This window comes from Cryptotermes secundus, unplaced genomic scaffold (assembly GCF_002891405.2).
Source record: "Cryptotermes secundus unplaced genomic scaffold, Csec_1.0 scaffold356, whole genome shotgun sequence".
Taxonomy (NCBI): Eukaryota; Metazoa; Arthropoda; class Insecta; order Blattodea; family Kalotermitidae; genus Cryptotermes; species Cryptotermes secundus.
This window is the reverse complement of record NW_019739946.1, coordinates 723951-750650: the sequence shown is the minus strand read 5'-3', so window position 1 is coordinate 750650 and position 26700 is coordinate 723951. Positions and strand designations below refer to the sequence as shown.

At 35.5% G+C, this 26700-nt stretch overlaps 1 protein-coding gene and 1 long non-coding RNA gene across 2 annotated transcripts in view; one reads left to right on the top strand and one right to left on the bottom strand.

Annotated features, from left to right (window-relative positions):
• Positions 1 to 22211, top strand: part of LOC111872083 (pikachurin) — a 147282-nt gene extending 125071 nt beyond the window's left edge. The window contains exons 7-11 of the mRNA XM_023865628.2: positions 5412 to 5640; positions 12155 to 12426; positions 14865 to 15095; positions 15569 to 15672; positions 19675 to 22211. Of these exons, the coding sequence (XP_023721396.1) occupies positions 5412 to 5640; positions 12155 to 12426; positions 14865 to 15095; positions 15569 to 15672; positions 19675 to 19823 (985 nt within the window). The 3' untranslated portion in view covers positions 19824 to 22211. The remainder of the gene's footprint in view (positions 1 to 5411; positions 5641 to 12154; positions 12427 to 14864; positions 15096 to 15568; positions 15673 to 19674) is intronic.
• Positions 22212 to 24751: 2540 nt separating this feature from the next.
• On the bottom strand, positions 24752 to 25777 carry LOC111872085. Its single transcript, XR_002844167.2, has 2 exons — positions 24987 to 25777; positions 24752 to 24896 (listed from the first exon to the last, which is right to left on the bottom strand). It is a non-coding gene; the product is annotated as an uncharacterized LOC111872085 (long non-coding RNA).
• Positions 25778 to 26700: the final 923 nt, after the last annotated feature.

Sequence of the window (26700 nt, the reverse complement as noted above, 5' to 3'; positions counted from 1 at the left end):
TAGATGGATACATTGATAGACAGGGCTGTTATTTTCTTAGTTGTAGTATTGGGATGAGACTTAGTCCCTTGGTACTGGAACCTAAAATAGGCATATAGTGTCAGTCTGATGCACAAACAGACGAATTTGTAACGTGATTTACTGCTTCAGTAGTGAAGCATGGTAGGTGAAATATTGAAACAGCAGCACTCCACTATTTCATCACCTAAAAAACGAGTATGAGGCAGCAACATACTACATAGCATGACATACTGCATTCAACTGAACAACAATGGATACTCCATGTTATATTATATACATAATAATAGTTTTCGTTTTTTACAAGAAATTTATTTTTCAGATATATTAAATCTTCTATATTTAGCATTTAAAGAAAATGGAGGCTTATGAGATCACATTGCTGACTGTTTGTGTATATGTTTGGGTCTGTCCATTTGTCTCTGTATTCTCCTAATTTATGAGACCATTGAGGCTTTTGAAGGTTATGAGATCCCTTGATGTTGTCTGTCTGTGTATTCCCCATCCAGTTTTTGTTAGGAGGCTTATGAGATCACCTTGATGTCTGTGTGTCTATGTCAGCTTCCCCAATTTTTTTAGTTTTCTATGTGGCCCATGTCATACCAAAGGAAAGTAGGTGATTTGTTCTTCCCAGAACTACTTGTTTATATACAAGAATTATATATGTAAATTTTCCATTTAATATAGTACATCCCATGAACATAGTCTGGCATCACCAAAATATTGGCGTCCATTTGTCTATAATACGTCTAAATTGCAACACTTTTTATTTTACACTTCGATACACTCTCTAACACTACATGTTTCTTCAGGTGCTTTTTCTTTTACTGATATTCAATTAAGATTGTGTCAAAATTGTGTCGAAACTGCTACACCGTTTCACTGTTCCAATTCATTTTAAAAACCACATGCTCTAGTCTTCTTTTTAATTAAAGTAATATAAAACCCTTTTATAATTTGTTGCTTATTGTTTTGCTTCACTCAGGGTGTCATCATTTCCGTAAACTATAAGATGTTTTCCTTGGCAGCTTGTTCCTCACGTTAGTTATCTGTAATTTATAAATTCCTATATTAATGTTGTTTTCTATTTGTTATTATTATTATTATTGTTATTATCATTAGTATTATTATTATGTTGTGTTTGTTTACTTTTTGTACTCACTTTCTCATGGTTTGTGTTTCCTCCTCAATGTGTGGTGTTGTCTTTACTAGTGCTGATGCGGTGTAATTGTTCCTATATTTATATGTTCTGGTTGTGAGGAGTGTGGAGAGTTGGGGCGTATAATGTTTTGTTGCGTAATTTTCTATAGTATTTCAAATATAGGGTTATGTGTTTCAATGTTTGTGTCATTCATATGTAAATCTTCTTTACTAGTTTTGTAAATATGTTATTTCTCCAGTGTATTTAGATGTTTTCCTTTTTTTCCCGTTGTTATGGTTTCCATAGTGTCTGTTATTGTGCCATACCTGTGTCCGGTATTCAATATATGATTTGAATATCCTGAATTAGTATTGTTACTTTTTATGTCGTGAATGTGTTCTTTATATCTGGTTTTGAATGTTCTCCCTGATTGTCCAACATGTTTCAATGGGCAATCTAAACTTTTATTTTCGTATCTTGAAAAAGTTTTGTGATTTTTTTTACTTCCTTTCCGCTATATGTAAAAGCTATCCACTTTGTTCTTTGTTGCTGTGAGTTCTCCTATGTGTTTTGTTTTTGCTTCTTCGGGGGGGGGGTGTCATATTCATTATTGTATAATATATTTTGAACTGTGTTGTTTTGTATGTCTTTTGCTTTTCTCGTTATTGGGTATGTATATCAATAAGCAATGAAGCAGCTAAGAGAACACAAACACAAGCCCAAACGTTAAGTATAAAAAACGAAATAAAATTCCTATATAAAAAGAAGCAACAAATAAATACACAACTGTACCATGCCCACATACACAACGCAAACATATGGCGACAGACATGGGATAACATTGAAATGAAGAAAATCTACTTCAAACAACAAGAAAAATTAACACACATGATTAAAACCAAAAATAAAGAAAAAGCAAACAGTAACACCAATTATACTAGAGTAGAAAACCGCACAACCATACGTGCAATTCACACACAAAGAAATACAATTATTAAATAAAGGTTTGAAATATAACTTACAGAAAAGAATAAAAATTGGATCGAAACATTAGCTCTTGAAGCCAAAAACAGCAATAAGTAACCTTCATATAACAGAACAAAATTACTATAGGCATGCAGTAGCAAGAAAGATAAACGATATTAATAAGAATAATAACACAAACTATAAAAAGAGTAAAGATGAATGGAAACAAATAATGAACATAAAAAACAAAATTTCTAACAACAAACTGATAATGACTAAAGGAGACAAAGGGAAAACACTAGTAATATTAACACAAGATGAACACAAACAGAAAGTAAAAAGTTTCTTACAAGATAACCAGTTTCATAAGATAAAAAACAATCCAACCCAACAATACCAGAAAATCGTAAAACAAACACTAAAACATTGTAATAAAAAAGTAAAGCTATCCCTGTAACAGGCCGTGAAGGCCCACAGGGTTGTGAGACGTTAAGGGTACCACATTACTTTGACAATCAGCTCAAAGATGGCGGTAAGATTGTCAGCCTTATGCGCCAGCCGCACTTTACTCCCCAGGAAAATTATTTAATTAATTCCTGGTACTCATTTCTGTTAGAGGCTGAGTAAACCCCAGGGCCTAGTGTGGCTGGAAGGATTAGGTAAATTGAAAAAATCCAATTACCTCATCGGGGCTTGAACCCGCGACCTTCCACAGCATACAAAAAGAACACAGATGGAGATACACAAACATGAATCCCATAGCCCCGAACTTGCATGCTACAATAAAACTACATAAACAAAACACACCTATTAGACCTATAATCAACTGGAAAAATGCCCCCGCTTACGAATTGGCTAAACAAACAGCAAAAACATTAAACAACTACTTACAGTTACCAAATACATATAATGTTCGTAATTCTATACAGCTTATGTCAGACCTAAAAGACATCGCACTCAACAAGGATATGAAACTTTGTTCATTTGATATAGAGAATATTTACACAAACATACCAAAAATGGGTATTAAAAACATAATAAATAAAGCACTAGGCAATCTAGGAACTGAAACAAATATACAAAAAGAAATCATGAATATGTTAAGTACAATAATAGAACAAAATTATTTCCAGTTTGACCAAGAATAGGTCAATAGAATGGGAGCACCAACATCATCAATACTGGCAGAAACATACATACAACATATGGAGTGCACACAAATATATCCCATCCTAATAAAGCACCAAATAATTATATATTTTAGATACACTGATGACATATTGATAATATTTGATCAAAATAAAACAAATATTAATCACACACTTAATGAGTTCAACAAAGCACAACCAACTATAAATTTTACAATGGAGAAAGAAGAGCATCAGTCTATCAGTTTCTTAGCTCTAGTAATACATAGAAATGACAAAAAACCTTGAATTTACAATATATCAGAAACCTACACAAACTGCCATTATAATACCAAACAGTTCATGCCACCCACATGAACACAAACGAGCAGGCATGAACTATTTAATAAATCGATTATATACATACCCAATAACGAGAAAAGCAAAAGACATAGAAAAGAACACAATTCAAAATATGTTATACAATAATGAATATGACATAAAATTATCTAGCAACATACCCCCCCCCCCAGAAGAAGCAAAAACAAAACACATAGGATAACTCACAGCAACAAAAAGCAAAGTGGGATAGCCTTTATGTATAGCTGAAAGGAAGTAAAAGAAATCACAAAACTTTTTCGAGATAACGAAAATTAAAAGTAGCTTTCCACACGCAAAACTCAATACAAAATATTATAAAACCAAAACCACAAATGGATAAATGTAATAAAAGTGGAATCTATCAAATGAAACATTTAGATTGCCCATTGAAATATGTTGGACAAACAGGGAGAACATTCAAAACCAGATATAAAGAACACATTCACGACATAAAAAGTAACAATAGTAATTCAGGATATTCAAATCATATATTGAATACCGGACACAGGTATGGCACAATAACAGACACTATGGAAACCATAACAACGGGGAAAAAACGAAAACATCTGAATACACTGGAGAAATGCCATATTTACAAAACTAGTAAAGAAGATTTACATATGATTGACACAAACAATGAAACACATAACCCTATATTTGAAATACTATAGAAAATTACACAACAAAACATTATACCTCCCCCCCTCCATCTCTCCCCACTCCTCACAACCAGAACATATAAATACAGGAACAATTACACCACATCAGCACTAGTAAAGACAACACCACACATTGAGGAGGAAACACAAACCATGAGAACGTGAGTACAAAATGTAAACAAACATAACATAATAATAATACTAATGATAATAACAATAATAATAATAATAACAAATAGAAAACAACATTAATATAGGAATTTATAAATTACAGATAACTAACGTGAGGAACAAGCTTCCAAGGAAAACATCTTATATTTTACGGAAATGATGACACCCTGAGTGAAGCAAAACAATAAGTAACAAATTATAAAAGGGTTTTATATTATTTTAATTAAAAAGAAGACTAGAGCATGTGGTTTTTAAAAGGAACTGGAACAGTGAAATGGTGTAGCAGTTTAGACACAATTTCGACACAATCTTAATTGAATATCTGTAGAAGAAAAAGCACCTGAGGATGGCCGTTTGAGGCCGAAACATATAGTGTTAGAGAGTGTATCGAAGTGTAAAATAAAAAGTGTTGCAATTTAGATGGATTATAGACAAATGGACGCTATAGTGGACAATTGAAACAGGATGCTGAAATGCAGAATTACCAAAATATGTCTGGGTTTTAACAGCATGTAATCAGTACAAGGAAATATACTAGATATACTTTAAAAATAGGGCAAAGCCATCCCTGTAACAGGCCGTGGAGGCCCATAGGGTTGTTAGACATCAAGGCTTCCACATTTTTCTAGACAATCGACCCACAGATGGCAGTAAGATTGTCAGCCTTATGCACCAGCTGCCCTTTAACCCCAGGGCCACAGTGTGGCTGGAAGGATTAAGTCAATTGAAAAATCCAATGACCTCATTGGAAACTGAACCTGCGACCTTCTGTCTGGTAGCATAGTGCCTCGACCAACCTATACGTAGATGGTAACTTGCGTCTTGTTCTAGTATTATTAGATGTTACAGTTTGGTGCTGGCTTCCTTGACATTCTGCAAGTGGACTGAAGCAAGCTATGTTCTAACAAAAGTGAAGCCACTGTAATAAGTCATGTATTTATATTGCAGGAGTGGTGAGCCAGTGACTCTGGGTGAGTGGCATGAGTTGCGGCTGTCACGGACAGGTCGCCTTGCCATTCTGCAGGTGGATAGCATGGCTCCAACACAAGCTATGGCCCCTGGTGCCTTCACACAGCTTTCTCTCCCTCAGAACCTGTACATTGGTGGAGTACCAAACTTTGATATGGTGTCACCAAAAGTGAGGGTCCGGACATCCTTTGTGGGCTGTATTCAGAAGGTATGGGAAGTGGGAGAAGTATAAATCCTCCTGCAGCTAAATCCATTGTCTTAGTTAATAAATTATTCCTGTTTGTTTATTTGTTTATATATTCATTTCCTTCTACTGTCCTTGGGGTAGGGTGATACAGTCACCACAAAAGGCTTGCTGTGCCAGGCTTCATGATAAAGAGTACTGAGTACCAAGCATTGGTGGAATGATGGATAGTGGCAGGAGAAAGCTAAATAGTCAGAGAAATATATATGGACAAATACCGTCTTAAGTGCAACAATTTTATTGTAGTTTTTACTTCTTTTTCCTCCTCCACACTACATGTTTCGGCCCTAAATGGCCATCATCAGGTGTGTATCACTCACGTAACTGTTACACTGCTTGTTAAAAATTTAAAAACACCAGTCTTTCTAATTGTATAAAATATTTGTTAATCTACACGCGTCGATTTGATTTTTAAATTAGCACTTTTTAAAACTTTAACTCAAGTTAAAATGTCTATAAGATCTTTGTNATGTCCCGTATTTAGTATGTGATTTGAGTACCCGGAATTGCAATTATTATTTCTAATATCATGTAGATGTTCTTTATATCTAGCGTTAAATGTTCGGCCCGTTTGTCCAATGTATTTCAATGGGCAATCTACACATTTCATTTGGTATATGCCACTTTTATTGTATTTATCTAATTGTGGTTTTTGTTTGAGTATGTTTTCTATTGTGTTATCTGTGTGTCTTTAAAAAGTTTTGCAATTTTTCTTACTTCTTTTGTACTATATGTAAATATGGCCCACTTTGTGTTTGGTTGTTGTTCGTCGTCATTTGTGTTTGATTTTTGTTCTCGTTTTGTCTGATTCGATCTTTTGATTATGTTAGTGTCGTATCCGTTGTTATGTAGTATGTTTTTAATAGTGTTCTTCTCTATTTGTTTTCCTTTTTCTGTTATTGGGTATGTGTGGAGTCTATTCATTAAGTAATTAATACCTGACAATTTGTGCTCGAATGGATGGCACGAGCTGTTAGGTATTATGATGTCTGTTTGTGTGGGTTTTCTATATATTTCGAATTGCAAGCTATCTTCATTACGATGTATTGTTATATCTAGAAAGTTAATAGATTCTTCTTGTTCTCTTTCAATTGTGAACTTTATAGTTGGTTGCAATTCGTTAATTTCTTTGAGTGTATGTTCTATGTAGTGTGGAGGAGGAAAAAGAAGTAAAAACTACAATAAAATTGTTGCACTTAAGACGGTATTTGTCCATATATATTGTGTGAGTGTAACAGGATGCTGAAATATAATATTGTAGTCAGAGAAATATTTGCCAAAATGCCACTTCTTATACCACAAATTCAATATGCATTGTCTTGACATTGAACCCGGGCCACCATGGTGAGAAATCAGCAAGTAACCATCTGAACTGTCCCATTTTTAATTAAGGGTTGTTTAATTTTTCATTGTCTAGCACTTACACACATTGGTGGCATTTTAACATCGTACCATGTACATGCAAACTGACCATTCATCAACGAAATTAAAGAGAAAGTGAGAGAGTGTGCATGTGTATGTGAGGGGGAGGGTTGGGGCTTTTTTAATAAGTTCACATTCTATTTGCCTTTGTTTTAAGTCATTAGATTAACACTCACACAAACTTGCATTATAACTTTTTGTTTTTTATTTCTTATTGTACACTAGTTAAGTGACCATCATCACGTGACATATGCCAACCAATCAAACATATCTAGACTATAAGTACAAGAAAGTAAATAATGAAATAGGTTGGATCCAAATTATTTTAACAAAGACATTAGTATAAAATTGACAGTATTGTGACATGTTGAGCTATGGATCACCCCTACCTCCCCAGCTGTACGTGGCGGTAACGTAACGCTCGCGTTACTACGGTAATAGGCGAGTTCCCGCCTCGCCACTCCCCTCCGCGGTGACGTAACGCGCAACGATACGTACCCGTAATCAACTTCCTACTGTGACATGGCACTCATTACGCAACCGGCAAGCACTGCAGCTATATAAGTGAGCTGCACAGCTGGTACCAGTCAGTTCTAATGTGGCTACCAGCGAGTTCTACTGTAGCAGTCGGCGACTTCAGTTGTACTGTGACAGCCGCCGAGTTATAACGTGGCCATCGCCGAAGATAGTTCCGAGCAAGCCTACGAGAGTGTGTTATCAACGGTTCTCCAGTCAGCGGACTACAGTTGGAGTATAGCAGCCGTCGCGGATAGAAGAACCGGACGTGTGTGTGATTGTGTAATTGGGAGCATGTGATACAGTGATACATAGCTCCACTACTGTAAACGTGTAGACCACTGAAGACAGAGTGAACTGATTTGCGCATAGGGTTATAAAGTGTGAAACCCCGCAACAGTGTTAACAGATTAATGCGATTAGGGTTATAAAGTGTGAAACCCCGCAACTGTGAGATAAGTAATTGTAGCCATTACTTGTAGACTGTTAAATAAACCAATTAACCATCTCTACGGCGTCTTCAGTAACCAGAAACACGTTACAGTATATTTCTAAATATAAATATTGCATTATGTCTGCAAGTTCATTAAATGTTTATGAAGTTACATGTTTTTTATTTAGATCAAATATTCTATATAATTTTTAATTTTTCACTCGTATATTTTCTTCATTTTTATATATATAGTATTTCTTGGATGTCTAAATTTAATGACAATTTTGTCTTAGAGTTAATTTGATTTTTTTTTCAGACATTTGGAGTAGTCTAGCCTAAAAGTTCTTTCCATGTCGACAGTAGTTGTTTAGAAGAAAAATTTCAGCAGCAAATGTACATAAACTGGCTGGCTAGTTCATTTTTTTATGAAATTGCATACACCAACAAATGGGCTGTTACATGTACAATTTCCCCTATTCCACTTCCCCTTCTGCAGCAGCATATTCTAATCCAGAACGCAGTGGCACACTCTGCATGTCTTAATGAGATCTGAATTTTATGTTGTGTACAGACTTTTTGTACATTGAGACAGTTTTGATCAAATTAATGACATTTGAATAGGGGTCCATGTAAATCATGACATCTATTGGTGTGGATCTTCCATAATTTGAGAAATGAAAAACAATGATAGACAGATACAGGGATATCACTTCTCATCTGTGTGTATGTCTCCTGCTTTTGGTGCACACAGCCCCCAGTAAAATTGGGGCCGTTTTCACCTTGTAAAATAAGTAGATAAAGAAATTGACTTGACTGTGTGGAAATTTTATGTGCTCCATAACAAGCCTATATATCTCTCAGTACAGAAGATGATGGCCTTGGCAGAGAATGTAATATAAAGGGTAATCAGAGGCTGCATTTCTCGGGTGAGAGCTGATAGGCTAACTCTGGTTGATTTTTAAATATAAGCAACTTAATGATCAAGGTCCCTTAAACAGATGACTTATATATTTGTTCAGAAAAAAAAAACCCTCTTTTATGCTGTGCAACTGTTCCAGTCCTTGCAAATGAGATCAGATAGCTGGAATTCTCTTGTATAAATATGGAAAAGTTTATACAATAAAAGTCACTATTTTAGTCTGGCTTGTACTCTTATATAAATTCGGTTCACAAAGTCCATGTTTGAATATGAGTACAGATAATCATAAGAAAGTTAGTTAGTTCCCCTTCTTAAAGGCTGTGCCAATAAAATGAGGATGCGACTGTTTCAGCTAGGTTAAATTAGGTCTAAAAAACACATCTTTGAGGATGCACCATCATCTTGGTTTGCAGCTGGACAATCAATCATCTGACTTGTAAGGGACATATCGATTTTTTTATTCACAAGTTGAGCACAGTTTGTTTTCTAAGGCGAAAATTATCATATATATTAAATATAAATAGTCTTAAAGCTGTATATTATGCATATTATCATTCACTGGTGAAATATGGAATAACATATTTGGGAAATACATCAGACAGTCATAAGGTCTTTGTCATACAAAAGAAAATAATAAGAATAATGATGGGAGTGGGGCCAGCTCATACATGTAGAGATCTATTTAAAAAGCTTGACATACTACCAATCCCATGTGTATATTTGCTTTCATTGATGACATTTGTTGTTAATAATTTGGATAAGTTTCAAACCAATAACTCTGTATATGTAATTGGTACCAGAAGGAATGATCACCTTCACATACCTTCAACACATTTATCATCCTCTCAGAGAAGGGTGTATTATTCAGGCGTCAAGCTATTTAATGCTCTGCCATCAAATATTACAGTTTTAAAAAATGATAAAAAGTAATTTAGGTTTGTTTTACAAAATTATTTGGAAAGTAACATATTTTACTCTATTGATGAATTTGTCGAGCATGCAAGGGGCTCAAAAGTTGAGAGTTAATAAATGGTCTGTGCGCATGAATTATATACAGAGTGATTCAGAAAGATGGACACAATTTTAATTGGCTATATTTCCTGAATTATATGTTGCATTTGAATTCTGTAAATTACACTTGATTATACATACATGGAAGTTTATAGATGTTCAATGTGCCCCCCCCCCTCCTCCGGCTGCACGGATAACATCTAGACGGTAGCTGAATTCATCCTACACTCGATGACAAATATCTTGCGTCACTGAGTTCATCGCAGCTGTGATACAGTTTCTTAGGTCATTCAAATTTGTGGGAAGAGGTGGTACACGCCACACAATTGTTTGCGATAGTCCAAGTTCTCTACTAGCACTATGGGTTGACTTCATTGGGCTGCGCTCAAAGTTCACTCGAATGCACTCCACGTTCTCCTCCGATACACGCGATCGGCCCGGGACGCAGTGATTGAGGGCACTAGCGGTAATACTAGAAACTTTGTAACGTCCCCTTTAAATGTACTTTACAGAATTCAAATGCAACGTACAGTTCAGGAAATATAGTCAATTGAAATTGTGTCCATCTTTCTGAATCACTCTGTATTGTTGAGACTTGCTTGTTGTAAGTATGTATGATGTCTGTTTTTGTTATGAATTTTAATATTTTATGATGTAACTGTTTTAATGATAACAGCTTGCCAGTGTGTGATGTATAGTCATCATGAATTTGTAATATGTGACATGTTTTATATCCAGCCCAATGGGCAGATGACTGGATCCATGAAGTGAAAATAAATGTAAATGTAAATCAGAGAGTGATCATTGTATCATTGGAAGCTGCTAGATTCTGTTTGCAGCATAGAGTGGGAACCAGATTGCTATATTAATTTTTGAGGTTGAGAGGAAGCTGCCTTGATCTACATTATTCTGCTAGTAAAACCTGTGAGTTCCACACTGCTAGTAACAAAACCCACTATTGAACATGACCCTGAGCCAGTTCCATGCACAGTGCATCTTGAAAACTTATTATTTCTCAGTGATCATCCATGATATCTTGTTCCATATGGTCTGTGTTACATTATTAATTTTTGGAGTTAATGTACATTACTAACAGTTCAGCATTTTGGTAAATAAAATTCAGGGTTTACTTTGTTAAATGTAATGTTTCCCTCTCTATTTTTCATTTTATTTTGATGTAGCCTAGCTTGTGAATTTTAGAGAAGCAGCAATAATTTTGCTTCCTTTTACAAGTGTAATCTTTCTTCACATTCCCTTAATTAGTAATGCAATATCCATTTTTAATAGCAAAGGTATTTTAGCCCAAAGATACGTGAATCATATAACTCTTTAACATAACAAACTTCTGAACTTTACTATTCCTTTTCTGTAATTCCATATATCCATGTTTCTTCTAATAGAGAATGATCTTCCCTGGATTCAGATAGATAAATAGGATTTCTGTATTAATATTTTAAAATTACCATTGATTTCAACAAGACATTCTGTAGTGTGTGTGCATATGTGCATGTGTAATGTTTTGAAAACATGAGATTTATCATAGTCATTATGCAATTCCAGGTTATCATTGCAACAAGCTGTTGAATGTAAACACGTTGCATGAAAATGATTTTGGTTGTAGGTCACAAACAAGTGAGCAGTTAATTGTTTTGGTGTATTGTGTATATCTTGTAAGCACTACTAAAATGTTTATGTGGATATATAAAGTTAATATACTATACAGAGAGATGGTGTATGATGGAATAGGTGTGCCTGTTACCCGTGGGATATGGTGTTAAACATCAGCCTTGATGCATCATTCAATAATATGGAAGACTGGAAAGGAATATGGGAGAAACCAGGGGATGTCTGTAGTATGAAAGCATATGTTACAAATGATGAGAGAAGTGTTCAAATTCTAATCAAGTGTTACGCTAATTTTATATCATATATTACTTTTCCCCATGTTGCTTAAAATATGTCATAAAATGCTTCAAATAAAATGTATACACATTAATGAGTATTGCATTTAATGCCAGATACCAGAGAGTCATTTTTAAGAAAAATAATACATGTTTATTTCATTTCTTTACTAAGTGATGAATTCTGATAATAGCAAGTTCTGATACATTAAGTGTTGTAGGTACATCAGATTTTACTTAAGACAAAATCTTATGAATGTTTTACATTTACTTCAGGTGGTAATCAACAACCAGCCACTGCAGATTTTAGCAGCCGCCCTGGGAGGTGTGAATGTAGACAACTGCCCTCACCCTTGTGTCACTCGGCCATGTGGAGATGAGGGTCGTTGTGTGCCTGAGATGGATTACTTCACGTGTGAATGTGCACAAGGCTATCATGACACACAGTGCCAGCAGCATGCTGCCCCTACCATGCTACAGGACATACCAATCCCGAGATTTGCTGGAAACAGCTACCTCCACTATAGTGATCCAGACACTATGCGCAGGCAAATAGCAAATTGCTTTATTTCTAATTTCTTAATTTATTTAACAACAATTTCTTAGTGCTGTAGATTATATAGTGCCAAATAGGGGGATAATTGTGAATTTGAAAAGCTGTGATGCGAAGCAGTTATGGTCTGCTGTAAGACACTATTCCATCATCTTTAAGAAGGTCTGAAAAAAGCTATGAAAAATCATAGTTGCTGTAGGCAATCTCCAGATAGTGATTTTATGTTTATTTGGTTCTTGATTTATTTAATTGATCAATGATTGTAGTGTGGCTAGCAGAATTTGCTATAATGAAGGTTTTATAATGTGTTTACAAATTCTGAACAGAAATTGTTCACCTACCAAGAACCACAAAAACCATGGAGCTTCACTTTTTTCAGCACCCTAAAAACAAGTATAAGACAGCAACATACAACATAGCATGACACACCATAACAAATTAAAATAACTGCAGCCTATTTTCCACTTCTTATTCACTGTATAGCATGCAAAATTGTGTTAAAATCTTAATATTCATATGTTTTTAATTTTACAATTATTTAACACCTCACTGTTACACTCCATGTTTCAATTGACATGGTCATTGAATTTTGAATTGAATTGAATTTATTTACATTCTATAAATCCTAAGCAGGTTAGTACCTTTGGATACAGAACAAGTCAAAAGGTTACATACATAAGTACAGGCAATTTTAGCTTAAAAATTAATATAACTTAATTTTACATCATTCTCTATTTACATTGAAGTATTCATCTAAAGAGTAGAAGGAATGAGCATGTAGATAATTCTTTAACTCTGATTTAAACTTTTTAGTATCATTGCCCAAGTTTTTAATACTTTGTGGCAGATTGTTGAACACTTTTATGCCAGTAAAGTAGACTCCTTTTTGATATACTGATAAAGTTGATGAGGGTAGGTGGAAGTTATATTTTTGTCTAGTATTCATGTTATAGACATCAGAATTTAATTTGAATTTATCTTTGTTGTAAACAACAAATAGGAGAAGCGATAATATGTATTGCGATTGAAGCGGTAGAATTTTTAATTTCTTAAATAATTCTCTACATGAATCTCTACTTCTACATCCTGTAATGATTCTTATTATATTCTTTTGTATTTTAAAAATTATTATACTATGTGAAGAGTTCCCCCAAAATATTAATCCATAGTTCATAATAGAATGAAAGTAGGCATGGTAAACCATCTTCAATGTTTCATCATTAGATGCTTCAAAATTGCTGATGAAAACTGATGCAGTTCAAAAGTATACCGTCGTCTGTGCGCCCATATGTTGTGCAGCTGTAGTGCTGGGTGATTCCTCTTTCATGTCGTGTGCAGCATTGCATGTGATTAGTGATGTGCAACAGGATGCTGCAGTATGACACTACAGCATATATCTGTGAATTTTAACATATTAGTTTTAGTGGTATATTTAATATGCATTTACAAATTCTATATATGCATGTTGAAAATTTCAAATTCATAAGACTATAGTGTTTATTCCTGCTGAATAATATAATTAAAAATGCTTTGCTAGAATTCTGATCATGTTTTAAGACACTAACCCAGTATGAATTAGTGAAGTTGAGAAAAACCACACAATTCCCAATCAGGTGTGCTGTAACACTTAAGAGTTAAAACTGGGCATAGTGTAACCATTATATTACAGTACTGAGTTACTGCAAGTGTACAGTTTATTTCTTGCACCAGTAATAAAAATAGTTAAGCCAGTTGCATATTAATCAGTAAGAGAGAGAACCTGCTAGGCCAGGAAACTGAACAGTATTATTTTGACTTCATAAGCTTTAAAAAGTTGTAAGTAATGTTATATAAAACATATTACAAGAAAGAACAAAATTGAAAGCAAAGAAATTAGGCAGAATATGAGGGTAGAAACACTAAGGGAAAGTATGTCAAATTAAGGATATAGTAGTATATGTTTTGTATATATATAAATATTAGGATTCCTTCCAGAGCTTAAATGAAGTTAGTGAATGAAAGTACTTTTGGGTACCACAAATTAGGTGAAAAGACCCACACAAGAGAAAATGGAAAGAAAAGTAAAAACTACAAGTGGAACTGTTATGGGAGGATACAGAGGACAAGGAGATGGTTTCATCAGAAGATGACCCTCTCTAGTAAAAACATAGTGTATGATATCTGAACTTACACATCAACTCTGCGCATGTACATAAGTACACCCATCTACTTCTAAAACTGAATTTATTTAAAAGACATTGGCTCCTTGCATTTCCTTTTCAAAACAAAAAAATCGGTACTGCAGCACCCTACATTATTGGCAGAGTAATTCCATCTATAATACACAGCATCTCTTCCAGCTTGATAGGACTCTTCTCGCCATAACCATGAAAGGGCTATCAAATGTTTTTTCTAGCCCACGTTTTAGATGCTTTATTTATATCCCACATGCAGGATCATCAGCTACAAGATTAACATCAACATGAGATTCCGAACTACCTCCTCTATGGGTCTTCTTCTCTGGAGTGGACGTTGCAACATGTCTGCGGCGGGGGATTTCCTGGCCCTTGGTATTGCAGATGGTTACCTCCATTTCAGATTCAACTTAGGCAGTGGAGAAGTCACCATACCATATAACTTTACACAAGTTGATGATGGCCTTTGGCACAGAGTGAAGGCAGTCAGGTGTGTGTTATCCGATTTCAACTTTTTGATGTAGACTGCAGTCATAGATAATAATAGTTTGCAATTTTACATAGTGCTAACATCCAGAGTATCTTAATCATACATTAGTAATTTATTATTCCCCATGACTACACTTAACAGTTATATAATTTGCATAATTTTAACACATTCTTTGAAAAACTATTAGCTACATTACCAAAATGTATTCATTCTGATTACATATTCAGCAATATATGTCAATATATTTATGATTATATATGTATACACCTGGTGATGGTCAAAAAGACATGGAATTCCTTGAACAGATGAGTGACTATCAGCTTCTGAGGACTGTTCTTCATAGGAGCTATTTATGAAGAGAACATTTCTTTGTTAAAACTGCTTTCTCTTATATTTGTCTCCATATCTGACAAGAATGTGAAACATGTTCAAGTCCACAAAATAATTAGAAATGTTTCTGTAATTGTTTTCAGAAATGAACAGGAAGGATCAGTGACAGTTGATAATGGCACAACAGTCACCAAGCGATCGCCCGGCAAACTCAGACAGCTAAACACCGATACTGGTCTTTATATAGGTAATGATACCCTCATGCAGTGAAAGCATATTTGCCAACCTTAATGAAATTCTTAATTATTAATTCTTACATTAGTTAACAGTTCACCATCGTTCCCCATGATCATCTGCAGCTGATGTTAGAAATTTCACATAGCTACATCTAGGGATTTTTCATTGACGTTGATCACTGCTGCTTAAATTTCTTCTTTCAATTCTTCAGTTGTATCCAGATTATTTTTGTTAAATACCTTTCAGAAAGCCCCATCAGAAATAGCCATATGGGTTAAGATCTGGAAGGTATGGTAACCATTCAGGTAAATGATTAGACAACACCCTGCTGTCAAAGTGCTCACTGAGCACGTCCAACACTGCATTTGTAGTGTGTCACTAAGTACAGTGGAACCTCGCTTAATGAGCACCTCTCATAACGAGAATTCGCATAATGTGCAAAACAAATTGTAAAAAATGACTCGCTTAACGAGCGACATTTCGCATAACAAGTGATGAGAGGGGAAGTCCCGGATTGTGCGCTTGCTACATCAGTCTGTGTTTAGCAGTCGTTCCGCTAGCTCTTAGTGTCACTTGTGATCACACATTTTTCCAAACTTGTGTTCAGACATATTATTTGTGATTTTTTTATGCAAAGTTTAATAACCCTTGCAAGAATGTCCCCTAAGAAAAAGCTGCAAAAAGACAGCCATAAGAGAATAAAAATAACTGTAGAAATGAAACGTAAAATCATTGAAAAGCGAGAACATGGTGTGAGCGTGGCTGATCTAGCACACACATACAATCGGTCTACATCAATAATTTGCACTATCCTCAAGAAAAGGACAAGATTAAGGAGATAGATGCTTCAAAGGGAGTGACAAAAATATCTACGCAACGGCTACGTATTCTCGTATTTTTTGTTTTCTGCAAATCGAATTCGCATTCCAGGTTGGTTCATTCCACATAGAAGAAAACATGAAGATTATTCATGCTCCTTAACAATGTATATATAATTTTCTTTAAATAAACGTTATACGTAAAATTTTTTGAGTATTTTTTTCGGCATGGAATGCATTATCGTATAGTACGTTAATTTATATGGGAAAAATTGTTTCGCTTAATGAGTGTTTCGCATTACGAGTAAGATTCTGAAACGAATTATCCTCGTTAAGCGAGGTTCCACTTTAATATTGTGTTGTAGCATCCTGTTGAACATAACTCTTAATAAATTTTATAGAACATAGTGTTGCATGTGAGAATGTAAAAAATTAATTGACACTAAGCGTGAAAAAAATGTTTCTCTGAAATTGAAACCCATTCCTTGGAGTAACAGAAGAAGTGCTTCATGGTGGACATTGAGATAATGATCAGCAGTCACAGTATCATTGAAAAAATAGGCCCAACAATATCACTTGTTGACACTGCACACAACACCATGCATTTTCTGAGAGTAACAGTGTCTCCATGTTATCCAAGTGTTCTCTAAAAGGACACTCACTGTCCTATTAAATACAGTATCTTGATTACTGCTGTTGCATGATATTGCTACCAGAGGCAGCACATTCTACAAAGACTGCTGAGACACTAAATAGAGTGAAGCCTGGTATATAATTAGGTAATAATATGCAATTAAAATTGGAGCATATTAAAAAAAAGACATATATATCTTACATGGTGGATCAATTTCATAACAGTATAGTTCACATTGTGGCTACTTTCACAGTCTAGAAAATCACTCAGAATTCAAGTATCATTGCACACCTTTGCTTTTCAACCAGAATAAATGGAAAACATCCTCTTTCAACTGAGAACACTCTCATTCACTGCTACTTCTTCTGTCACTTGCTGTGAGCTGTTACAGTTCACATATTAATGTGATTAACAATCACAGTCATTGACTCTCTTTAAAGTCTGTTACTTTTTTTTTATTGCTAGTGGGGTGGGACTAAGTTCCTTGTACTGTGGCCACTTCTGACCTATTGTACCAGCCCCAGATGATAGGTGGGGGTGACTGTGGAGCAATTGGTGGAATGAAGATTGGCAGGGGAAACCGAAGTACTTGGAGAAAACCTGCCCCAGCACCACTTTGTCCACCACAATTCCCACTTGACCAGACCCGGGATCGAACCAGGGCCGCCACGGTGGGAAGCCAGCCACTAACCGCTTGAGCTGTGGCGCAGCCTTAAGTCTGTTATTTAATGTCACTCAGTATCGAGAATGTAAAGCATTGAAAATTGTGCACAATTCATGAATATGGAGGAATCAATGGAATGTGAGAATTGTAGTACTTGATTTGGTATTATGTATGCCTTGACAAGAGGTTTAGGCAATTCTTTTACACTCTTCAGTTTTTAAGATAACATTTAAAACATTTAATTATTTTCTGATCTGTATTTCTATTGCAAAATCAGCTTTAAACTAAAGATACAACATATAAGGTAGTCAGACATTTAAGAAGCTGAAGTCTTTGAGACAGTTCTTTGTACATTATACCAACAATGACTTAGCTGTTGGATGTCAAATCTGGTAGCATGGAGAGACAACCAGGTAAATTTCTATAACAGATATTTATTGTGGATAACAGAGTATAGAGACAAGCAGGCATGTAGAGTGTGCAGTAACCAGCGAGGTTGTGCAGTGATAAGTCAGGTTGTGGCCCTAAAAAGGGCTGTACATCTGAGGTCGGGCACAACTGATGAATGCCATGTGGAGCACGCTGCCAGAACTGGTCTGAGGTGTGCCATGTGGCTGGCAGAGCTGAGTGATGAGGTTCGCTGGATCCACTGGGTCGGCTGTCAGAGTCAATAGCTCGCTGGGGATTCTCAGGGGCTCGCCATATACAAGCTCAGATACTGATGCCTCCAGGTCCTCTTTGAATGCTGTGCAGATTACAAGGAGAACCAGGGGAAGTACCTCTGTCCACTGTTGGGCCACACAGCACATGATGGCTGCTTTCAGCGTCCAGTGGATGTTCCCTGAGTCCGTGAGCTGCAGGGTGGTGGACAGTCATCTGTGAAAGCTGAATGCTCCACAGCTTGGCCAGGGGGTGAAAGAGTTGAGATTCAAACTGATATCCCTGATCGGGGATGATGGTCTGCAGACAACTGAAGTGGGATATCCAGCCGGACAGTAGGAGGTGTGCCATGGTGTTGGCTGTGATGTCTGGCATGGGGAAAACTTCTGGCAAGCAGGTGAAACGGTCAAATGCAGTGAAGCAGCATGTATAGCCTGCTGATGACGGAAGGGCCCCAGGAGGTCTGTGTGGACATGAAGAAAACAGGCCGCCAGCAGTGTAAAGTCGCCCAGATGGAGTAAATATGTGGCAAGAGACTTTGTAGTGCTGGCAGGACTGAGCCCAGATCCGGCAATCGTTTTGCTGAAACGTACAGTTGAGATCTCCCAGCAGACATGTCGCAGTATGTGCAGATCATGATGCCATGAATGGGCAGCTTCTCAAAACGCAGGGTGGTGGTTGACCCCAGGAGTGTTTGGAACTCATCATCACAGCGGGCTAGCCTGTGCTAGTGTCGGCAGTCTTCCTTGAGTGGCAGCTCAGTGATTGCAGGCTGGCCATTGGGCTGTGAACTTTCCAGTCGATCTAGGCAACTGCTAGCAGAGTCGACTGCCAATGTTATTGCCAGGAGACTTGCTGCTGTTGTGCAGAGTCATCCTGACAGTGTGATCCTCAGAGACTCGCTCTTGTTCTGCTGTGTTGATGTAGGCATAGCTGTGACTACCGCTAGTGTGCTGGGTGTCCACATCTTTATACTTGGTCACTAGGCAGCAAGCCAACCAGTGGGTTTTGGAGCTGTTATGATCTGCACTGATTGGCTAGCTCTTAATTCAATGTCAGTGACTCCCACAGATCTATATTAAAAATGATTAATTATCATTAGACCCCTAAATATAAATGTAAATATAGGCAACAAAGAAACTAGGGTCAAATTTATGCACTTCTAATTCAGACTAATTGATGATTATTTAGTTTGCTCTGTATTTGCCTTAACCTTCATGATTTATTTGTTTTCAGGTGGAATGGAGAATATAGATCATGCTTCACAGAACAAATATAAAAATGGTATGGTTGGCTGTATCTCAGACCTTATCTTAGATACAGACTACCACGTGAAGCTTGTGCAAATGTCAACAGCAGGCAAGAACATCAAACACTGTGGCTAGGAATAAATATTGAAACAAGGCATAGTGAAAACACATGCATTCATTGTGCCTAAACTGCATTTCAGTGGATCTTAATTTGATATTGTCTAAAGCATTTAAGAAAAACTTTTGAAAAGTGATCTTCACCCATTCATGTCAATTTGTAGTCCTAGCTTGTTTCCATTCTTTGGCAGTGACAGTGTATTCTGGTGAGCTGGCTTTCCTGACATTTTGAAGAACTTGCTGTCTCCATCTTCAAAGAAGAATGACCTGACTTCATTGGGCCACTGTTTAGTCATTTTGTATTGAAGAGAGAGAAATCCAGATGCTTGAAATGTCAGAGTAATCACGGAGGAATGGAAACAAGAGTATGTTTGGACAGTTCATCGTTGTTTATGTGGAAGGAGGTGATGTTTGCCTTACTGATACTTTCAAGTTGAATGATCATGTAACTCTTTACTTGTATGGTACAGAAAGTAAGAAAGTCTGGCACTATTTAAAGGTTAATACAAGAAAAACATGGTCAAATGATCCTCTGAAATGTTTCCTTATCCTTATTGATTGTCTCAGTAACCAGAATCACTATTTGTATCACATTCTTTGGCCTACTCAGTGGGATATCATACACTGGGTATCAACTAGAACGAGCATACAAAGGCCCCGCAAAACAGATGGTTCAACTGTATGCTGCTATAATCCAGCTGCAGCACACTAAATGCTTCACATAACCTTTTGCTGTGTTGCTCTCTTCAGCAGCAATACTTTTTCCTACACTCTGAATTTTGTAGCTACAGTGGTCATGCCATTCAGAGCCTTCCATGTGAGAAAGGTAAATCTTTCCCTAATGAACCATATCTTTTAGGAGTTAATATTTCTAAATAAACAATTTATATACCTTTTTAGATTGTAATTATAACACCTGAATGTTGCATAAAAATGAACTATTCTAAACCATTCAGTATTTGCATTCATTACACTGAAAGCAACTTCATCATCAGTGGCTACATTTTAACATATCAGTGTATATCTAATTTAACACTGCTGCCAAGGTCTGTGAAACTGGTGCTGCTTGTATAATCTCTGGTGACAGTTCTGTTAGTACTGCCTATATTGAATACTTCTGATAGTAACAATTTTTTGTTGTCTGAAGTTTCTCATTTGCAATGATTTTACAGGCAAAATTCACTTAAATTTCAATTTCCTTGCTTAAACTGTGAGAACAGAATTTGTAAATTCAAGCACTGAATCATGAACATAAAATAGGTAATAAATGGAAATACTTATGTATGAAATAGATCACTAAATGTGCAGATTTTATAACAAAGTGCTTTTTGTGATGTCCCTCTCCATTGCCTGGCATGGAAGTACAGTCTTCTCAACACATATTAGTATAATAGATTAGTTTATACAATGTACTCTTATTCATGCCATACTTGTTCTAATCTGTTGAAAGATACATGAAAAAATGCCAACTGCAAGATCTCATCAGGCACAAGAAACTCAATATGAATTTGGTAAAAGTTGCTTTACTTCCACATAAACAATTAAATATCTAATAAAATTACATTGCATTGGAAATGAGAAGTATGAAGCTAATCTTGAGTATGTTCTGCAGATAACATTAGTTCCGCATAAGATAAATATATGCTTGTGAACAAATTTGTGACATAGAAGTTTGGAAACCCAGTACCTCATCGTGAAACTTCAAATTGTGGACCAATTTGATAAGTGTATTAAACCTCAAGTATACTGAAATTTATAAAATTTATAGAAACACAAATTAATCTTGCCAGATATTTATATGGGACATCTACTGGAATAGTGACTGTTTTCTAGAGATTGCATCTCGTTTTTGAAATTCAGTTTAGGCATTCTGAAACTGCCATGTCTGCAGGGATTTGAACACCTGCCTGCTGGACCAATGGTGCATTACCGAAGATTTTTCTACGTCCATCTGACCAGTCTTTGAGCAAGTAAATACACTCTGCATTTAAATTTTGTGTGGTAAAATCATATCTGGCAATATCTGCAGACACGAGCATGGCAATATAGATTTTTATTATGTTGAGAGATAGTAGTTATGTTGTACAGATGTAAGAACAATATTCTTCTAAGTCTGACTGAACTATTCTGTAATTTATAAAACAAATATTGAACTTTTATAAATAGATTCATCATTGTGAATCAGATACTTTATATCCAGTGAATGAAAGATGCGAGTGAATTTATCAGTATGGGATATTTTTGTGTGTACGTCAGTAGGTATAAAAATGGCAACCTTGTGTTTTTCTAGTGTACTGTACAAAGCTATAAAATTGACAGGCAGAAATTATGTAAACTGTGGTGGGATTATATTCAACTTTTCTAAGTGCTTTATAGAAGATGTTGTCTTCTAACTTAGCGGCCTCAGACATAAGGAATATAATGAAATACTGGCCCAGTGGCAAAGACAGTTTACGAAAATAGTGAAAGACCTGTTACCAGCCTCTTTCTTCGAGAAACCTGTTATCAAAGGGCATCCTGATTCTGCAGAGGGAAGAGAAGGAAAAGAAATCTGAAGACACTGTGTCCTTAACTCCAAAACAATATTTCTTATTTCCAGCAACTGTATATGGCCATTCATACTGAAGATGAAGGGAGGACTTGAACTAAGTAAGACACATGTAGGATGTTAGAATATGTTGTGAGTGTTATATCAGATACTGAAATAGTACATCACTAATTTCTTACAGATGAAATAAGTGTACTAAATGTGAACATAGTGCTGTTTATGTCGATACTAATTTCACTAACCATGATTTTAAAGTGATTTGCACCTGTGTTCCAAAAATATTCTTCATTTTGCTATGCTGCGCTATCATATTCTGTTATAGTGCATTATGTCATGTTAAAAAATGGTACACTGTTTTACTATTGAATGTTTTATGGCACCATAATTAGAAATTTCGTAGTAAAGTAAATTATTGTTTCACCCTTTCAACACAACAGCAAATTTTAACACTATTCACACAACATATTGTCCTGCCATTGACACATACAAACACAATGCTGCCACAATAACGATCCTTAAAGCTTAAAAACATATCATTTTGTGGAATGTGATCCTGTAGTCTGTTAGTTTTATATGTTATTTCTGTACAATGTTATCAAAATGTCATTTGATGTTTTCTTCTGATGGAAAAGGTATAAAGAAGACATATTTATTGATGAACCACAATTCATATTCAATCTTGCAACCCAACTAACTCTTGCAGGATTATTCTAGGACGTAGACCTGTGTATGGCAGCCATGTTGTGTGATAAATAGAGCAAGATGTAAGTGTGGAGCTGTGTCCTTACATTTGTGTATACGTGAGAAAACATAATGCTTCATGTTTATAGAATCTTCAAAAAAGCAACACCTCTGGACACATGAGGTACAGTGTTAAACAGTTAGGGACAGCTGAAAATTTGCTACAAACTTTCAGCTCTATTAAATTTCTTTGGATCATTAAAGTGTTACTGCTCTGTTGAGCCATGTAGGATTTTACACATTTATTAAATATGTTTACCAGTTCATAAAAACATAACTAACTGGTAATCAAAATGAAGAAAGGAAAGCTGCTGAAATGAATATAAAATATACCCTGTGAGTAAGCATCAATGACACTGTTACTGTGACTTTGAGAAGACATGAGGACATTCTGGTATCTCATATAAAGCAACTTTTGACCAAAAGGGGCAAAGTTGTGAAACTTAAAGCAGGAAATAAAAGCTCTTTGACTGGCATCAAATCTCATGTTTTGAGTTTACAACCTCTGCAGATCTAATTCTGCAAAGAAATTTATATTTTTTAAGTTATGTACTGTTATAATTCAGCTCTCCTTCTACACATCCCTTTACTCTTTTTGCTTATAATGGCCTAAATTTGCTGATCATTTTTTTTCTACTGTATGTTATTCTTTTCTAATATATTGTTTTCTTCTTCAATTTGTTTCATGATATGAGTGTTAGCTGACAACTCTTGTAGAAAACTGTACAGTAAACTTGTTTCTTAATCATGAACAGTAAACTCTCCATTATCTGGCATGTTGTTAACATGACTTTACCAGTTGCATGTGAAACACTCTTACAGGAACCCAATAAAATGTCAAAACAACATGTTTTCAAATTAGTTCTTCATAGCTGGCATAGCAGATTTGTGGGGGGGGAAAGACTTTAGATGCATACACTACAGTCTGGCTTCAAATGCAGCTAGCCTCTATTGCAATGGCAGCTACATGTGGAAGCACCACAGGTAGCACTGCTAATTTTTGTTGGTTGGATGAGAATTCAGGATGCACGCAGTAACAGGAGTAAGACACTACACAGAACACAATACACAAATGTATGTAGGAAGAATGCTCTCATAAAAGAGGATTGGCGTAATTCGCATATTTGGGTGCGACGTAGGACGAATCCTGAAAAGTTTTAATATTTAGAATTCGTCATATATGACGAATACAGATTTTAGTCATTTTAGAATGTAGACATCATGGCATGCAGTACAATAGTTCAACGTGCATAGAGACACCTAAAGATGGCACATTAGTGCTGAAACATGTTGTGTAAATGTGAAGAGTAAGGTCAAAAAGTGTTTGCACTGTAAGACGGTTAGCATAAATCATGAACATGAATTCAGGATGCTTGGAAACCAGATAACCAAAAGTTTGCTGCAGTTTGGAATGATACAAGATATACATTGACAAATTGTCAATGAATAATCCGTCGAGTGTAACAACGTTCTTAGGTCACTTATTTATTTCACTCGCCTTACATGTTTCGGTTCAAAAGAACCATCATCAGAGGCACGTTACAAACACATGAAACCACTGGCGTTGTATTGTACACAGTATATAAGCTGCGTGATCTGCTAGAGATGTCGGAGTGTAAAAGCACAACACTTTCTAGTAACGTTGAATGCATGTACACCTCTTGCATTCCATCCAAAGAATGCTCTCAAATTGAGCCGTCAATGTTAAAATATTTAAAAGCTTAAAACATTTGAAATAAAATTTGGCTCCTTCTTGTTGATTCGTCCCGGTGATGGGAATCGTCAACTTGAGGTTGTGTATGCTGCAAAGATACTATTGTATTATATTAGGTTTTATATATTATATATTTAATTTTTATTTTCCCTTAGTGTTGTATTTGATCCTTGCTTACCTTTTGGTCGGATGTGTCTTACGCGTTGTGTGTTGTGTACTGCAGTGGGTGATCTACGTCAGTGTTATTTAAGGCCTTGTGTGTTATGACGTGGTGGTGGGTGTGTTTATACAAGTAGTAATGAGGTCGAACATGCTGTTCTGGTTATTGATCTCTTTTGCCTGTTTCTGCTCATCTATTAATTTGTTTTCCCTATAGTGGCGGTAAATTTGATATTCTTCCTTTATATTCATTAATTTACCTTTCCTTGCCACTTCAATCAGTTCCATGATTTGCGAAATTGGGCCGTATTGATGTTGTCTATTTAAGATGTGTTGAGCATAAGCTGAGTCATTTTTATTGAATCTTATACTTCTTATATGTTCATTATAGCGTGTTATCAATTTTCTGCCTGTTTGACCTATATACACCTGTTGGCACTCCTGGCATGTCAATTTGTATATGCCGCTTTGTTCGTAAGAATTTATGCTTTGTTTTTGGTTTAGTATTTTACCTAATGTATGATTTACTTTAAAAGCTATCCTTACGTTCGTGTTTTTGAATAGTTTCGTAATTTTTCTTGTGTAGTTTCCGTTATATGTGTAGGAAACCCATTTCTGTTCTCTTCTTTCAATGGGGCCCTTTGTTTTTTGTTGTTGACGTTTATGATACATATGTGTGATGAGTTCTTTATTGTAACCATTGTTTTCCGCGATATTAATAATTATGTTTAATTCTTTATTTTTTGCTGCATTATCCATAGGTAGGATGGATAATCTATGTATCCAGTTTTTGTAAGCTGCCAATTTTTGTTCTTTGGGATGGCAGGATTTATTATTTATCGTTGTGTCTGTTGATGTGGGTTTTCTTTATATCTCCATTCTTACTTGCCCGTGGTTGTTAGTTAGTTGTAAGTCTAGGTATGTTATTTGATTATTGTCTTCTTCATTTAGTGTGAATTGCAAGTTATTATTTTGCTTGTTGAATTGATCTAAAATGTATTGGGGTGTTATTTTTGATCGGTTATAAATCATAATTATATCATCTACGTATCTGTTGTAGTAGATGATGCGTTTATCTTCTAGTAAAAGTTTTACCTTTCTTTGTTCGAAGTGTAGGAATACTTCTGCCATTAAACTTGATAAAGGGGAACCCATGGCTACACCCGAGTTTGGTTTATAAAATTTATCATTGTATTGGAAATAATTTTGATTCAATATCATTTGGAGGATTGTGATAATTTCGTCTTTGGTGGTTTTGTCTATATGATTTTGGATAAGTGAATCGTTGGTGATGTGTATTACGTCGTTTATTGGAATGTTTACATATAGATCTTTAATATCCATCGTGAGAAGTTTGTGTTCTGGGTTTAGTTTTAGTTTGCTGATGTTGTTTGCGAAGTTTAAGGTGTTAGTGATGTTATATTCATATTTTAAGTTTAATAAAGTTTGTAGTTGTTGGTGCATATGTTTAGCTAGTTTGTGTGTGGGGGCATTGGTATTATTTATTATTGGCCTTATTGGTGCATCTGGTTTATGTATTTTTATTTTTGCATTCAATTTAGGGGCTTGTGGGTTCATTTGGTGTGTGTACTTTCTAGTTTCTGGTTTTATTACGTTCTTACATGTTTTTAATGTGTTTTCCACTAATTTCTGGAACCTCGATGTAGGATTTGTTTTTAGTTCGATAATGTTATTATTATCGATGAATTGTTTTACTTTGTTATTTATGTCTT